General features: G+C 40.7%; 1 protein-coding gene across 5 annotated transcripts in view; it reads right to left on the bottom strand.

Annotated features, from left to right (window-relative positions):
- ETV1 (ETS variant transcription factor 1) overlaps nt 1-17,504 on the bottom strand; it is a 126,925-nt gene that overhangs the window by 30,638 nt on the left and 78,783 nt on the right. For all 5 annotated transcript variants that reach the window (XM_064167253.1, XM_064167254.1, XM_064167256.1 and 2 more), the window contains 2 exons: nt 3,587-3,716; nt 1,845-2,033 (listed from right to left, as the gene is read on the bottom strand). In XM_064167253.1, coding sequence (XP_064023323.1) covers nt 1,845-2,033; nt 3,587-3,716 — 319 coding nt within the window. The remainder of the gene's footprint in view (nt 1-1,844; nt 2,034-3,586; nt 3,717-17,504) is intronic.

The raw sequence follows: 17,504 nt of genomic DNA, 5'->3' as shown, positions 1-17,504 counted from the left end.
AAATGTGCCATGAGTTACAAATTCAACTATGAACTCACAGAGGTAGGTCATTTTTTTAAAGAACATTTCCTGAACCCACTCATTGTAGTAGCACATCACCTTCTCAATCAGAAAGATTGCACAAGACTACGAAGCCACACATTTGCATCCAACAACTGGATGTGACAAGATGCAAATTAACTAAGAATATAGGGGAAAACACCTTTCACTACAATTGTATCTTTCTTACAAAAAAAAAGAAGAAAAATCAGGGTTTTTTGGTCAAGTCAGCTATTGTGGACTCCACTGAACACATGATGTTCTGTTACAGAAGGGAAGCATCACTGCAAAATACAGAACCAAAGAGAGGGAGCTGGGGAAGAATACTGTAAAGGGCCTACACAGCTTGTGCAGGGCAAATGTTAAGGTTAACCCTATCAAAATACACACTAAGGTGTATGTAAGTATCTACAAGCACTCATCTTAGTGCTGACACACATACAGCTTGAGTACTCGATTTACAAGTTGCTTTAAAACAAGATTCTTCTTTTTTTCATCTGCAACATCTCATTACTTCTTTCATGCACAGAAGTCATTTAGCTTCTGGAGATTTCAGTCTCCTGACAACTTGACTTTGGTGTGTATACAGAAACACATTTATTCACCATCCTGTAATCAAAACCACTGCCTGGCTTCACTGGGGGGCTGCGTGGTTAGACCACAGTCCACAGAGCGGGAAAGAAGTGGTGACTACGGCAGCTGAACGGGCTGAGTCAGTGTTTCTTCACCACCAGAAGGGCTTATAGAGAACCTTGGGTGATACTTAAAACTATCTCAGCAGAGCACAAAACAGCAATATAAACCTTAGCAACCTCTTCAGAAGTGATCTGCACAAATCCCTGGAGATAACAGCCCTTATTAGAACAGAAGCATGCAAATCACACTCCCAAGAACTGCGATTTTCTTTTCAGGTGCTTCTTAATTTGCCAATGTTTAAGAGCTAAGTTGAGTTCCTGAAGATATTATGTATCTTTACATACAGCTGAAACTTTAAATGCTCAGTGCAACCACACAACACAGCAGACAAAAACAAGTTCATGGAGTAAATGTGGGGATAGATGGAATTCCACAAAAAAGTGTTTTGCCTTAAAACTCAGGGAAATCCACCGAGCAGATTCGTTGCAAAACCAACCTCAGAAGATAGTCAGTTGTCTGGGGATTTCTAACATATCAAAACAAAGCCGGGTGACTTCAGGACAGTTTAAGCTTTAATTCTAGTCTCTAGTTCTTGTGGCTTTTACTCAGACTAATGTTATTTAAGCAGAGTTTATGTTGGCATCTTTGTTTGAAATGCTACATTTCAAAAAGGGTCGGAAAAATTATTCACTCTTCCAAAGAGTAGTCTGAAGCAGTAGCACCACAACATGACCACTTATCACTTAACACAGGTGAACTGCCTAGAAAGAGGCCAGTTATAGCCAGGATCATGCCTGTTAGTGACTTCACTACCTCGTAGGGCTTACTAGTCTCAAGTGAATCACCGAAGGGACCTTGAAAGACCATCTGGTCTAGCCTTTTCATGGGAAAGGGAATCTATCTGAGGTTATGCAGCACACCGTAATCACCCTCACAAGACCAAAGAATCATGTCATTGACACTTGTGTCATTGTTAACAGCAAGCACAGCAAGCAGGTTTCAGAAACCACACCTATTTCTGACACTAGGTACCTTGCTGGTTTCCACCTTGCTAACCCGACCCAAAAGGAAATTGCTGTGGAGAGGAAGCTACTGCTGCCCTTCTATAAGACTTGCAGTCACAGGCAAAATACTTTCTATACAGGTCCCTTGAGTGTTTTGTGTTTTACCTGTGGTCCATAGGGAAGCTGCTGTCTTGAATGGATTGGGATGGAGGGAGATGAGTAGGGAAAACCCGGTCAGGTTTAGGAGTCTGAGCTGAGTTTGGGGAGGCATGGTGCAGCGGTGACACAGGAGTGCTGGATGGCGTCGGTGGGTTGGAGGGCCTCATTCCCACTTGTGGCTTCTGATCATAGGCACTATCAGTAAGGCAAGAGCAAAGAAGGTTGGGTTAATTTCTCTACAAAAAGCAATTGTGGCATCTCCACCCAGTAAAAAAATCCTCAAGTGACACATTTATAAGGACTTTGTTACAGCTACACTTTAGTACACATATTAGGGCAAAGAAATTCTGTGCATTGCAAAGAGGACAGAAAAAATATGTTAAAGAGAAATAGTTCAACACAGCATTTTCCTCCTCTGCAGCACAAAAAAATATATATCTTTTAAGGATTCAGTCTTAGAGTGACACTCCAACAGGAGGTATACAAAATACTTCAAATTAAAAGCACCTGGACTAGAGCACAAAGAGCTGGCAGTCCCTGCCAAGGCAGTCTTTTAGAGCTTGCACAAATCACAAAGGCAGACAGCAAAAACAATACAGCTAGAGGGAAGAGATCTGACCCAGAAAAGCTATAGTATGTTGGCTTAGCAACCCACACTAGAATGTCAGCAGCCTCTTCCAACAGGTTAGTTTTTTTACCCCCATTTCCTCAAAAATAAATTGCTGTTTCCACAAATACACAGATGCTATTTTCAAAGGTGTCCCAAATCAGGAAAGGACTTGAGAACACTTTGATCATCCCTCTTTCTAAAAATGAAAAATGCACACATCAGGTAGATAGCAAGCATGAACTTCCATACCATCCCACATCAGGTCACCCATCAAATACATCAATACACGCATTTCATTTCTGAAGCTAAAATCTCTAGGACTGGCAAAGGTCTTTTCTTTCTCTCTTTTTTTTTTAACTTAACCTTCCACACTCAAAAAGTTAAATGTAAACAGTTTAAGTGCTAGCAGTTTTGGTAGCACATTAATGAGAATAAAAACTCACAAGCTAGATGAAAGATTCTAAAATAGACTGAAATGTCAATAAGAAACCCTTCACTGCTGACACTGAAGAAGGAGTGACACATAAGTGCAAACCAGATGAAAGTCAATGAAGAATGCAGTAATATCAAGGCCCTCCACCCTCACAAATAAATAAAGCTTTTATTATCGATCCCTATAAAAGACAACTTGCTTTTGAATAAGGTAACAAAGGTGCAGAATGAATTACTTGAAACTGTAGTCACCGATGAATATGCACATATAATACCTGCAAAACTTGTGAAGTACCTAAGTGTTGCTCAGATCTGCCAGCCTCCTGCCTGTTATGCAGATCTTTCCTTCCTAATGCCTGTAATGCATTTTGAAAGTACTTCCAACACAACTCGTGGCAAACAAGACACTCCTTCCTTCTATTTCACGCTTGCACTCTGGCTTTTTAAACTCTGGCTATCTCCCATGGAGGAGGAATTGAGAATATGCATTTTGATGAAAAACACTGCTTTAAAATGGTTATGTAAGTGTTTGATACAACTGTAAACAACTCCATCAGTGTTCATCAGCTAAATGCATTATCTCATCAGTCTGTTATCTGCTGAAGAGGTAACTTTTATAAGATCTCTATTACGGTTTTATTACTCTTTAGTCAGTCCTCATTTAAATCAGCAGTTCTCACTGCAAACACGTTCCTAATTGCTTTACCTGACATTGTACAGGCACTTTTCCCCATAACTGAACTTGAATGGTTGCTCTTGACTGCAAGCTGAGCCAAGTTCCGAACATGGGCTATGGGGTTCCTTCTTGATTTTCACAGGGAGACCATGAAAAGCCACTGGAAAGAGAAAGAAAATGTAATTAAAACCCAAGCACAGTATTAACAACGAGCTTTCTCAAGAAAGCTAGGCACTGCTAATTAAACACATGATTAATTAAACCACTGTAATACTAAAAACAATATAGGAATTAAACATTTTAAATACTTCTCTGGGTGTCAACTGAAAAATAGACACCAGAGATCCTTCGCATTGGCTATTAGCACTTTTATTGTTTAATAGAATGATGGCCAGGATCCCATCTCATTAGCAGCAAAATAACAGCCCACTTATATTTGGCTTAACTACTGTAAATGTTGTCAGAGGCAAAATACTTCCCAGGCACCAAATGTTTCCAAGTAGTATTAGTGAGGTAGCTTTTTGCTATAAATGCAATAGTAGTTCACTTCAAAGACAGCTACACAAACGACTCCAGAATAAGCTTCTTGCACATAAGGCTCAAGTATACGAACAGTATTCTTTTTCTCCTACAGAATGCATGATAATTTGCAGGGAAACTTGTGAACCCGGATGATTACACCTGGCTTTAGTTAAAACCAACATCTGAAGAAAAATACAGAAGAAATGGCTTCAGGAATTTTTCTCAGAAATAGCCAAGATAAAATCCTATCCTCAGAGTCAATAGTAAATGGGATATAGACACAAACCGAGGAAAAACATAATCACACCTTTTAAAGGGTACAGAGAACAAAGGGAATGTGACAGAAATGCAGCATTAATTAGAAGCACAAGTTAGTCTGGATTAAGCTCAAGGCCAAAGGTAATGACAAGGTTAACCAGTATATTAGTTTAAGGCAGCCAACTTCCCTTATTTCACAGTGAACCTTAATCAAAATTAAAGCAAAAGAAAATTCAAAGTTCACCTGACCCAGACAAATCTCAAGTAAGTGGCTAGGAGGACAAAGGATGAAAAGACAGCTAGTTAACAGCTTGAAAACACATCCTTCGAGTTCTAAATAAAATGAGGTTGTAAATACATTTTTGAACTCTGAGAAGCCTGGAGTTCAGAGATCAATTTCATTGTCAATTTTTGATGCTGTCACCGTAACACTGTAGACTCAACATCCTCCTGCGTGGAAATCGTGCACGTGCAGCAGCTCCTGCTAGAGAACCTCAGCACAAAATCAGGCCACTGTTATATACCACCAAGCAGTCTGTTTCCCTTCCATTCCATCTCAACTTCGGAAAGACAATTTGTTACATACAATGTACTTTCTGATACTAATCCACCTGCAAACACACATGAGTTCAAGAGGGATGGAGAGGTAAACGAAGTGCTAAGTGAGCATCACAACCAATAAACTTAGAGCATCTTCAAGTTAGGTCTGGATTCCACATTCTCACCATGGGTTCTTCTACAGCTGGGCAACATTCAGAGAACCTTTCCACAAACAGGTCTATTATCACAGTGCATCTATTTCACATCAGCTCATTGACTTGACTTACAAACTTATTACTTGACGAGTTACTAGTTCTTACTATTGCCTTTCAGCTGAGACATCTGCAAGATAGCACTGTGTTATTTTGCCACATATTTTCACAAAACTCACAAGATTTGTCTCTAAAACTGCCATACAGCTATTTTGGTGGATAATAGTCAATTATCTGGGAAGATTACAAAGGAAAAGCAGACAGTTCACAAATACACAGGCACAGCGCAGTATCTGAAGAGACAGAGAGAAGTGGTAAATGTCACAACAAGCAAAGAACTCTTTCTGTACAAAACTGTCTGAACTTGCACTAAAATAGAAGGCCACAGGGACTTTGTGAATAAAGACATTCACATTTAACAATAGAGCAAAATGCAGCCCGGTCAGCTTTCCTCCATAACCGCAAACCAAGCTGACATCCCCTAGTTCAATTCCCTTTTTTTGCTGGTGAACTCCAACTGCTGACTCTCCTTGCATGTCTTGGTCAGATAATGCATGCTGCACGTTCGGTGCATGCGATGGACTCCACAACTCTGGGATGGTGGCTCCAGTGCCAAGGGAGGCAATCTCTTTGACTTCAATCAGAGAATGAAAACACAACAAAGCTTTTTTAAAAGCCAGTATCACACATTCACACAAAGGCTACATGCTGCTCTATGTTGGTTTGGGTTTTTTTTTTCTTATTTTAACTTTGCTACTTCCTCAGAGTTAATCTGTTATGAAAAATTACTTCCCTTATTTATTTTTAAATAACGGGAGTACAGAGACTCCCACACCACAGCCCTGTGCGGAGAACTGGCTGCGTATTTCATCACAGCGCTGAGAGCCTGAACGTCTGCTAACAGGCAGTTTTCCAGCTCACTGGCACAGGCACAAGCGAAAGCAGCACATTCATTTTGTGCAATTTGCTTTACCTTCCCACATGGAGTTGGTGCATGTAAAAGGCTGTTAAGTACTAAATTATTCCTTATCAAATCACCATCATCTAGAGTCATGATCAACACTAATTAAATTACTTTCACTGAACATGGCTCCAGCCTGCTGCCTCGGCTGTGAGGTACATTTTATTTTGCTTACTGTACAGTCCTAGCAAGGTACAGGGCACAGTGCTAGAAGGCATCTGTGCTGTAGTTTTAATTAAAGTTTACCTCACCTTCCTCCCAGCTTTATAAGCTAGGGTAAAGTGTATCAAATCAAGTAGGTTAACGCCTTCATTTCATTTAGGGAAAGCATTACAGTCCAAAGTGATTTTATATTAGATCTTTATCTTAACTACGGCCAGAAAGATAATGTAGCTGTAAAATTTAAAGCCTTCCTCAGGCAGTCCCCTGACACAGTCACCATGCTAAGCTTTCTCTCTAACTCCTTAAGTGTACACTCTTAGCAGCAGAAAGGGAAAAAAAGACAGCCTGAGAAAAATACTTGGTGCGTTTCTTGGGGGGGGGGGCCTTTTGTGAAGGCTACTTGACCTTCCAAACCCACATCTTAAAACATGGCTGAAGATGACAGACTTATTTCAGCAGTAATATTTCCAACGTTGCAGACAGTTCTTGTATCATCAGTGAAACCCTCCACACGTTGCTCTTTAGTGTGATACTCGTTTTATAGTGCACCTCATGAAACAGACTTGAAACATGTAGGCTTTTGCTAAGATGGATTTTATACTGTTTTGCATTTGTTTTCTTTTGAGAAAAGCAAGGTTGTTCATTTATACAATCTAATTTTAGTGCAACATACCAAGCTACCAACACATCCAAATTAACAAAGTGACATTTCAAACAACCAGCTCCCCATCGCTTCTTTCTTCCTGATGGCAAATTCATTTTGCTTAACCCCAGAAGAGAGTCTCAACCCTATTAAAGTAACGGGCACTCTGCCTTGATAATGATCTTATTAAGAAGTGACCAAGGGCCAAGATTTCATCCCGAGCGATTACTTACAGATAACCACCTCCAAACTTGAAAGGCAAACAGTCTTACAACATGTATTTAGATGGATAGCTTCAACACCTCATCTCAACTACAAGGGAAAGTCAAGCTTACTGGTATCAGAACAGACTCAATCTGCAGACCCTCTCTGGAGCTCCTCCAAAGTCAACACGCAGATACAAGGCAAGCAGAAGGACTGCTACCATCTGCAACAAACTGATTAAGGTAAAGTACGTTACTCTACGTGTATTCTCTGTACATAAATATACCTATCTATAGCTGCAGAGTAAGAAAGTGTCCAAGTTTCCACGTTATACATAATGTGCTGTTTCTACAGCCCTGGACTTCAAACAAACAACAATTCCACCCAGAAAGTGAAACCTGCTACCCTTTGTTTGGAAGTGTTGCTCTCCTTAGTTGTCAAAAGGCTAACCCTCAAACATTTTATTTACTGTAACATCCAGTTTAAGGCCAAAATGAAAAAAGCAATTTTATTAAGAGCTCTGAAATTAAAGGAGGAATCAGTTGTCTCAGAGGAGACTGATTTGTATACCTTCTAGCCTAAGGAATGGGAAATGCACTACCTCTGTACAGGTAGAACTGAATCACTCCTTTTGAGAAAGCCTCAGAAATGCACCATATCAAATATAAACACAACCAGTCAAAAGAGATTATTCAAGATAAAGGAGAAATAAAAAGTATTTTATGGGCAATTGCAAGCAATTTTTCATTTTGAGCAAAGAAGCTGTAATATTCAAACTTCAGATTCCTGTCCAGAACACAAAACAAAATCAGATTTTGTTTTCTGGACATGAAGAACTAATTGAAAGGTACTTTTTGAAAGCCTGAAATACTATTGGGACTTCAGTGATGCTGGCTAACAGCAAATAATCTTGACTCCCTTGACCAAAGAAACAAAGATGTCTTATTATCAGCACTTGCAGGACAAGATTATTTACTATATAGTATAAAATCAACTGACAGCAGCAACTTTGCCTGTGCTAGTGAACTCCAACGTTTCCCAAGTAACACTACACTTGGGTATTAAGTTTGAGGACTTTGTGTACCTGCAGAGAAAAGGAAGTAATCGGGAAGTCACTCTAAGTCATGCCCTAAATGTTCCTGCTGCATGTTTCTGAACTGCTTTTCACCTATCTTTCCTCTCAAATGACCCTCTAAACTCCATTCAGCAAATAAACTAATTCATTTTTTATGATGGGTTGAGGCAAAACTGTTAATACGCAACAGAAGTTGTGAGAGATTTCTCCAACACATTCAAATAGAGGGGATTTGACTTTAAGAGCCAGATGAAAAGACAGAAGATGTAAAAATATTTCAGGTCATACCACTACAACTTCAGGTGCTAGACAGACTGAGGTGACCCAAGGTAGTGCTTGGTAAAATTTCACAAGCAAGAAGAGAAGGCTCCTTTACTGATAAAGCCAATACTGTCACACTTTAAATCTATCTCCCAGCACACACGGAAATGCACGCAGGCACTTGAGATACATCAGAGTCTCTCCAAGATTCTTTTCCAGTACATTTACCTCTGCCAAGCCCTCCCCTTCCCCCAACACACAAAAATCCATTACTAAAGGGTCTAATCTCAGCTATCAGCACAGAGTGCCTTTTATGGAGCCATTAAACCATTTCTCTTGTTTACAGTGCCTGAAGAAAGATGTGAATTATGTCTGTGACAAAACAGGCGATAACATTTCTAAACTGCTATCAAAATGCAAACTGAAACACACTTAAGGACAGGGACCCTAATTCGTGTTTCTGCAATTTTCCTCGCTTACTATAACTTAACAGCACTCACCTGATGATTCAAACCAATTATTTATGCTGCAAGTACAACAGGTAGTCATATTAATAAGAATACTTTTTTTTAATTCTTTCCATTAACAGTTTATTGAATGATTCATCAAGGAGGCTAATGCCAGTTACTTCCCCAATGATACTAATGACCTAGGTACTCTTACCAATAGACATTAAACCCCAAAAATATCAAAAAATACATTGGGGGTTCATATGAAGCCTGAAATGCTCAATTTCTCCAGCGGTTACCGTTTGAGCCACACATGCAGCACAGGTATTGGCATATCTGGTTCAATGAGCTACAGAACTAAACGCTTTCTGTATGACCTTCTGAAGAGGCTTCAAAAATGTGCATTTAATTTATGGAACAATAGCCTTCAGCATTCTGGAGACTGTATATTGATTATTTCTTCCTAGATCATTATGATTTGAGCTACAGACCTTTGTAGATAGCTGCACTCTGAATTTCAACAACCATTTAATAGGCACTTGACTAAAGACAGAAAGATTTCAAAGGAAGGTGCTCCTTCTATTTCATTCCACTATACTTTAAGATGAGAAATTCTACTAGTAAGCTTTGGGACACAGAGGAGGAATTAGCTAAAGCAGATACTAGACTCAACTGACTATTCCCTCATACTCCAGAGGTTACTGCTGCTGCAGCTGAATGTGGCAGGCAGCCTGGTACACTAACACAAACTGAAATAAAAACATCATGTTGGAGAGGTGACAGATGACGAGAAGTAGGAGGATGGAAAGACAGTGAAGCCTGGTAACTGAGCCTTTCCAGCTGAACTGTTCCAAACGGGTTTGAATTAAAGCCTGCACATACACAGACCACTGCACCGGCCAAAGACTGCAAGCGTGGAAGACCTGCAGTTGTTCTCACCTTAGGCAATCTCTTGCCTAGACAGCAAAAAACTCCTTTTGTTTCTGACCACTACAACAGCTGCAAAGATGAGCAAGACCTAAAGACTGTGGATTGATTTAGAAGTGTCCGAATAGATTACACCTACACAGACTCCACCAACCATTTGATCTATCAAAGTCACCTCTATCAGATCTTAGCTGAGCTTCAGTCAACTGGATTTCATTTAGGTCCTGCTCTCTGCCAGATATTGAAGAAGCTGGTGACAAATTGGATATCTGACACACAGATACGTATCATCACTGTGATTTCAGAGACTATCTTGGCAGTTCATATTAAAACTAAACTCAGACAAGAGACCTGAGCTTTCACTATCTCACAAAAGAAAGCTGCTAGAAAAGGGAGGAAGAAGAGGAAAGAATATAAGCAAGTCGTGCCAAGCCATTTCTTGAGAAAGTGTGTGATTCTCGATCTTAGGCCTGCATCTAGAAAACTAGAGCTTGTTCAAGATGCAGAATTTGGCCCAGAAGACAACTGGCCTTCATCTTGTGCTACTGAGTAGTGATCATTCACCAGAGACAGTGCCGGGGTGTTTGGGTGTCCACATGCGTGCACACCGAGACAAATGAAGTAAGCACATCGAATGTGCAAGCATGCCTCTGCAATAACACATCAGGTATGGTCAAAACAGGAGTAACGTCATGATGAAGGGCAGGAAGCTTTTTCTTCTTCAAATGCATATACGTAACGGGGAAGAAAATCAGGCAGCAGCAGGCAGAAGAGAGGAATGAGAGGTAAAGATGTAGAAATGTACTGAACAAAAAGCTAGTTCCCTGCTCCATGGTGGGCTGGCTCTAAGTCCAGGGAAGGAAATCTGAGGATAGCCGATAGCACAGCGAGTACGCTGCCACCCCTGGTCTCCAAGCGCTTTCCCAGAAAGTGGAACTTCATGACTGGGCAGTACTTGGCAAATCTGTTAGATATGATTCCATCAATTTGGTCTTTGCCTTGGCTTCAGATCAAATCCTTCCAGCCCCTACTAGCTCAATAGATAGAAACAGCATGGGACCTCGTTTTTTGGAAGCTAGTTCTGAACGAGGAGCCCAAGCACCAGCTTTCAAAGCCAACTGGCAAGAATAGAATATGTGGGCAAGATGGATCTATTTGAGAACCTTGTTTAACAAAAAGAAAATACCAGCTTTGAAGTAATCTGTCACCTTTACTGGAAAATATGCAATTACAAATGCACTTTAATAACAGTTAGAACTCACCCTGCAAAATGAAGCAAATTGCTTATTTTCTCTCTCAGCCTAAGGCATACAATAGTGTGCATGTCAATTAACAGTCTACTTGAACACTGCACTGCACAAATGCTACATAATAGTATAGCCCTTAAAATACTCAGGAGCTGGGGAAAAATTGGGGAGGGAGGAGAATGAAAGACAGCCTAAAATTGTGGGATTTGTCCTCAAAGTCTACATGGACTGCTCTCAGATGACATGGTAGAAGAAGGAGAAGAAAATAAAGTATTTATTCTGAATTTAAATCAGGAGTAAGTAGCAGAAAGGCAAAGAGGAACTGCAGTGAAAGCTGGAATTTATTCCTGTTTACTACTACAGAGTCTCAAGATGGAAAATAACAGCATATTTTCCTACAATCGACACTGGGAAACTCTGGACCTTAAAATCTGCAGTAATGCATCCATATTAACAAGACTTGCTGTTAAAATAACTTGTTCTTGCCTGGGAGTAGGAGAGAGTTAAAAAAAAAAAAAGAATGCAAAAAGCATTACAGAATAATGACTAAAAGACAAAAAAAATGCATTCATGAAAACCAATTTTAAACCAATTGAATCACCTGTTCACCTCTATATTATGTTAGTTCTATATATCTAGCACAACTCCTGATCTTTATTTGATCTGGCATTAACATGAATAAGGGAGGCCACAAAAGAGGCTAAAGTAGACAACAGAGATGGGTACCCTGTACCTGTAGGATAGCAAAGTTGCATCACTGTCTTTAGTGCAGGTTTATGGGAAGGCATTTGTGCATGGGGAAAAGTAGCCCACAAAAATCATTGTAATGCAGACACATGCCACTTCTCTCAGCACAGCTTATCTGACTCCTCAACATGATGCTCCTGCTCAGCAACAAATTCTTCAGCATGCTTCTTCACAAACGAAAATATATGTCATTCTTGAACTGAAATGTGCTTTTACACAGCTCGCATGCTAAGACGCTAAAGACTGTTGGCAGTTTAACTATTTGTGAGCAGCTAGCATGAGACCTGCTATGCCACGACAACACAGCCTTCCTGCGAGGTGGAGAGGCTCCCAGCCATGGTGGAAAATGAGGTACAATATTTAAGATTGTACCCTTACAGTTTAATAATTGGTTCAGTGTTATAAATACCTGTTTTTAGAGCAAAAGATCCCTCATTTGCTTGTCTGTGCAGCTGAAAACTCTGAAATGCTCATTAGAGTTAGTGAAGGTACACCTGCAGCTTTCTGGTGCTGCAAGTGCTGTAGGTACCACTGGGATAATTCAGGTATTTGTAGCCACTTGGCTTCTCATCTAAAAGGACCACAATGGCTGAAAATTGAAGTCTGCGAGCACGTTCAGTACTGAAAAAAAGAAAAAGCCCTCTCAAAAGGGTAAATCACCTGACTGGATGAGGCAGGAGTGGGGGAGGGGGAGTGGAACTTTCAGTAAATAGCAATAAAAGTAAACCTACTCACTAAGCCCAGAGATGGAGTGATTCCAAGGCAAACTCTTCAAGAGGCTGCTAGTAAACACCTTGTTAGGACACTATAGACCCTTTGGCCTAAATTGACACTGTATTTGGGCAGCTGCTAACCAGCTGAACTGCCACATGTTATTAGAAGACTGTCTCTGTTCCTCTGGCCCCAAGCAAAAGAACAGCTTGACATGATTTTGCTGAGATGACCTCTCGTCTTCTCCACCCCCAAAGCATTTCATCTTCCAGTTAAGAATTGTCTAGGAGGTATTTTCATGCAGGAGGAGCTGCAGTTATCACCAGAGTTTCTTGCCTCCAAACCCAGCAACCTCACAGAAATGCTGTCACAGGCACTGTTTTATTCTGATTTATGTCCCCTTCATGCAGTGCTCCCCTCCCTTTCCAACCTGTTCGACTACATCAGATCTACCATTTCAGGCAGTGGAGAGGAAAGAGCTGCCAGAGGAGCTCTGCCTCCCGGCAAGTACCTCCAGGGCAAAAGTTAACCTGCTGACAAATACCACAGACACTGGAGAACTCTGAGAAGAATACAAGGATATTTGCTGAACACTGGTGGGAGGGAAAAGGGGAGGATTAAGCTGGGAGGAGCAAACCGGCTTGCTTTGATGTCTGAGGAGAGTAGGTGAGGCAGGAGGAAGAGCTCTCCCTCCACCCCTACCCCCAAAATAAACAGAGGCTTAGGGCTGTCTGGAGGAGGAAGCAGTAACCTAAGAAAAATTAAACCAGCTGGGTTCTGTAGCAATTGATCTGAAACTTGTGGATAGCAGAAGATGTTTGGGAAGGGGGAGAGTGAGGAATCTGAAGACTTTTTCGTTCCTCTGTGCAGAATCACACGGAGCATTAAAGGTTGGAGGAGACCTCCAGAGATCACAGGATCAGAAGATGTCAGGAGTTGGAAGGGACTCAAAGAGATCGAGTCCAACCACCCTGCCAGAGCAGGACCATACAATCTAGCTCAAGTCACACAGGAACACATCCAGACAGGCCTTGAAAGTCTCCAGAGAAGGAAACTCCACAACCTCTCTGGGCAGCCTGTTCCAGTGCTCTGTCACCCTCACCATAAAGCATCTCCTCGTGTTGAAGTAGACACAGACACTGACGCCCACAGGGAAACAGGGTTGCTCTTCATCTGCATCAGTGTTAAAACCCTGGGAGGAGCTCACAGAACCACACAATGTCAGAGACTGGAAGTGACCTCGAAAGATCATCTGGTTCAGCCTCTCTGCCAGAGCAGGATCACCTAGAGCAGATCACACTGGAACACATCCAGATGGTTCTTAAATATGTCCAAAGGGGGATACTCCACAACCTCCCTGGGCAGCCTCTTCCAGCCCTCTGTCACCCTCACAGTGAAAAAACTCTTCTTGCGGTTCACATGGAACCTCCTATGCCTCAACTTCCACCCACTGCCCCTTGTCCTGTCACTGGGCATCACCCAGCAGAGCCTGGCCCCATCCTCCTGGCATTCACTCCTTACATATTTATAAACATTAACGAGGTCACCCCTTAGCCTTCATTTGCTCCTATTGAGGCTCCAAACCCTTCCAGGCAAGAGAGGGCAGCTGATCTACCTTTAGAGCTCCTGCTAAAGAGGAAGACCTTAACGTACAACCAAGCCTGGGAGAAAACTCAAATTGTGTTCCTACCTGAAAATTATCAATAAAGTTAGAGGCAAAGAGAAGAGCTGGCCATTAAATCAAGGTCTGTGTGCTTTTCTGAGGACAGGATTTCCATTTGCAGCAATGTCCAAAATTTAATTTCAACTGCAGGAGGTAATGGCTCAGTACTACGTAACTTCCATTACTCAAATACCCACCCGAGATAATATGCCAGCGTTTTACACACACGCAAATACTTTCCACTTCAGGTAAGTCTGCAGTTGGAGGGTGTCACAGCCCGATTTTAACACGTTTTCTAGAAACAGACTTATGAGGAAGATTTGTAAGTGGCAAAAGGTATTTTTGTCAGAAGTAATAATAAGCTCTAAAATAAACCATATTGTATTTTTTCTTTTATGTGGTTTTAAAGGTATCATCATCTGATGTTTAGGAAATACAGAGGAAAACAAAGGGCAACTGATTCTGCCTTGCTTACCCTCTTACAGCAAAGTTTCAAGTTATGTCAATCTAGTTGTTGGTTTTGTTATTGTTGTGACTTTCTTATGTATTCAGCTACAAATGAGAATGTTGCTCATAGAATTAGACCATAGAATCAACCAGGTTGGAAGAGACCTCCAAGATCATCCAGTCCAACCTGTCACCCAGCCCTAACCAATCAACTAGACCATGGCACCAAGTGCCCCATCCAGGCTTTTCTTGAAGACCCCCAGGGACAGTGCCTCCACCACCTTGCTGAGCAGCCCATTCCAATGGGAAATCACTCTCTCTGTGAAGAACTTCTTCCTAATATCCAGCCTATACTTGTAGCTGGAGAAAATGTGAAAGAAACTCCATGTCAACTCTGGTTCTCCCATTTGTTGTCCATAAGCTAAACAACTGCTATCAGAAGGCTGCTTCTAATTTTAAATAGCTCAGTCTTAGGAGCCTACTTTCAGAGATTCATAACCAGTCAGTTTGTTTCCCTATAAGAACAGGAATACCCTCATGATAAAAGAGCACCCTACTAAAAGATTTTCCTTAAGGATAATCACACCTGTCAGTTAGCTACTCAAGAACAGGCAAAAGCAAGAGAAGCCAATAAATAATGAAATGGACTACACAGTGAATGCTCTTTAGCATGAATTAAAGAACTAATTTAAAAGATCATTTACAATTTGTTTTTATTTTAGCAGTTCTCAATGATAGGCACTAAAAGGAACAAAATTCAATTTTGAGTAGATGATTCTTAATTTGATTTTGCCTTTAACAATAAAAAACATGTACACATTAATTTCAAAAAGTATACACTAAATCAAGGGTAGCTAATGGGATTTTTGTTTACTTCATTGGAAGAATGAGACTGTCACCACCCTAAACACATGCACCCTTCATGCTTCAGTGTTAAATTTCCACAAATGCTCACCAGTAAGGCCAAGTCTAACAGATGTAGTTTATAGTTCATTAAAGCGTGGCTAGAATCTGAATCTTCAGTTCACTGCTGAAAAGCACTGCAAGAACTGCAGCCTCCACTTGGAGAAGGTGTGGGCCACTGAAATAAGTCAACAATAAAATGTAGCTCACAAGTTTTATCACCGATTCAACAGGGAAACAAAGAAGCCGTTGTCAGGAGTGGTTATGTCTGGGAACGTTCATGTCAGGACTTAAATAGCAGTCCAATATTGAAAGACTCTTAGAAAAGTGCTGTTTCTGGACCCGGTGGAATTTTGACCACCTGCAACCAGGCTCTGGTTCTCAGCACAGATATTTAAGGCTTCTGCAGCTACCTAAGACATTCTAACAGGATAAGACAAGGAATTGAACATGCACTGCCAATAGAAACACTGCACATATTTTTCTGAAGCACAGTGTTTCTGAACTTCTATGACTATTTTACACATGCATGCAATTAGACCAACATTACATGATGTGCATACTTCTCAAATATATGCATGGATATATATAGATAGATATATACACAGGAATCTGTGTATATATACAGAATATATGCTGTGTATATATACACATACACTTGTATAAATCCAGCCCCCAAATTCTAAATCCAAATGCTTCAAACTTGTAATCTCCACTAAATATTAACACTTTTCAAAGCCCTTTTTTTTAAACTCCATTTATGTTACTGCTTTGGACATGTGAAATTTTACTTGCATGTGGGTTAACAAGGGAACACTGCACTTGGTTTCAGCATGAAGACAGAGTATTTAAAAAAAAAACTAAAAACTGTTTGTCTATTCAAGGTGTACACTAGAAGCAGAATGGAAACAACATTTGAGCAAAGAGGAACAAATTAGCAAGCCTGGGAATTGGTTTTGCACATGTAATTTTTCAAATGCCCTTGATGGCAACTCATAATATATAAATCTAAAGACAAAAACCTGGCCAGTCAGTAACCTTCCTATTCAGTGTCTGCAGGACTTGGCAGTAAATGTCACTGTTAAAAAATATTTCACTACATTAACTTACTGGCAACCACATTTGCTGAATAAGTTCATAAACAGCCACGGGAAAAAAAGACAACCAGAAATAAAGCTGCTAATGATTCACTCTCTTCTAACATGCATAATCCTCAGCTTACAGAACAAACACATAGGTAAGAATGAAGATATCCTTTATCAAGACAGTTCTCTATTCACCTCAGCAAGGTCAAACTACACTTCAGGAATGGGCAAGAGTAATGTATCAAAGACAAGGAAAACATCAAGAATAAGTGAAAGAAAAAGAAAACAATCCTTCTCAGGGAGAAGAGTGCAGCACATGCTTTGAAAAAGTAATCAGTTCTCCATTCACCAAGTTTAGAGCATTCCTACAAAAAGCACTGACTACCTCCAAACTAATACATATATATAATTTATGCATACTTAACAGCTTATAAGTGGCTCCACAGTAATTATTTCCCAGCACAGAAATGCAGAGGATCAAAAGAACAGGACACAGAACCTGAAACAAGGGCTGCTTTTCCTGGATGCTGACAGAGGGCTAACGACATCGGTCCTACATGGCATGGATGTGTCACAGACTCTGCTTAACTGATGTTTCGAGGCCTGTCACACTCTCCTTTTTCCTCCCCCTGCTATATACCCTTTGAAAACTTCACGGCAGTCTGTGAGAGAGCCTGACTCTTGCCTTCAGTTGCCGAGGCAGCAAGCAAACGAAAGAAAAGGACCCCCCAAAAAATTATACAAACTGTAAACACAATTTACTTAAAGACACATATGAAATGAAAAGAGGTGGATGGGCTCAGCTTGCAGACTGCCTGCTTGCTTTACACCACTGCAGAGCTTGTGGATTTTTAAATCATTATTTAAGCTGCTCTTGGAATACAAAGCACATTTTGCAAAAAACACTGCATGGAAAGCAGTTGAGGGGAGA

The sequence above is a fragment of the Pogoniulus pusillus genome, chromosome 28, assembly GCF_015220805.1.
Source record: "Pogoniulus pusillus isolate bPogPus1 chromosome 28, bPogPus1.pri, whole genome shotgun sequence".
In the NCBI taxonomy this organism is placed as follows: Eukaryota; Metazoa; Chordata; class Aves; order Piciformes; family Lybiidae; genus Pogoniulus; species Pogoniulus pusillus.
The sequence above is the reverse complement of the archived record's forward strand: the minus strand, read 5'-3'. Positions and strand labels throughout refer to the sequence as shown.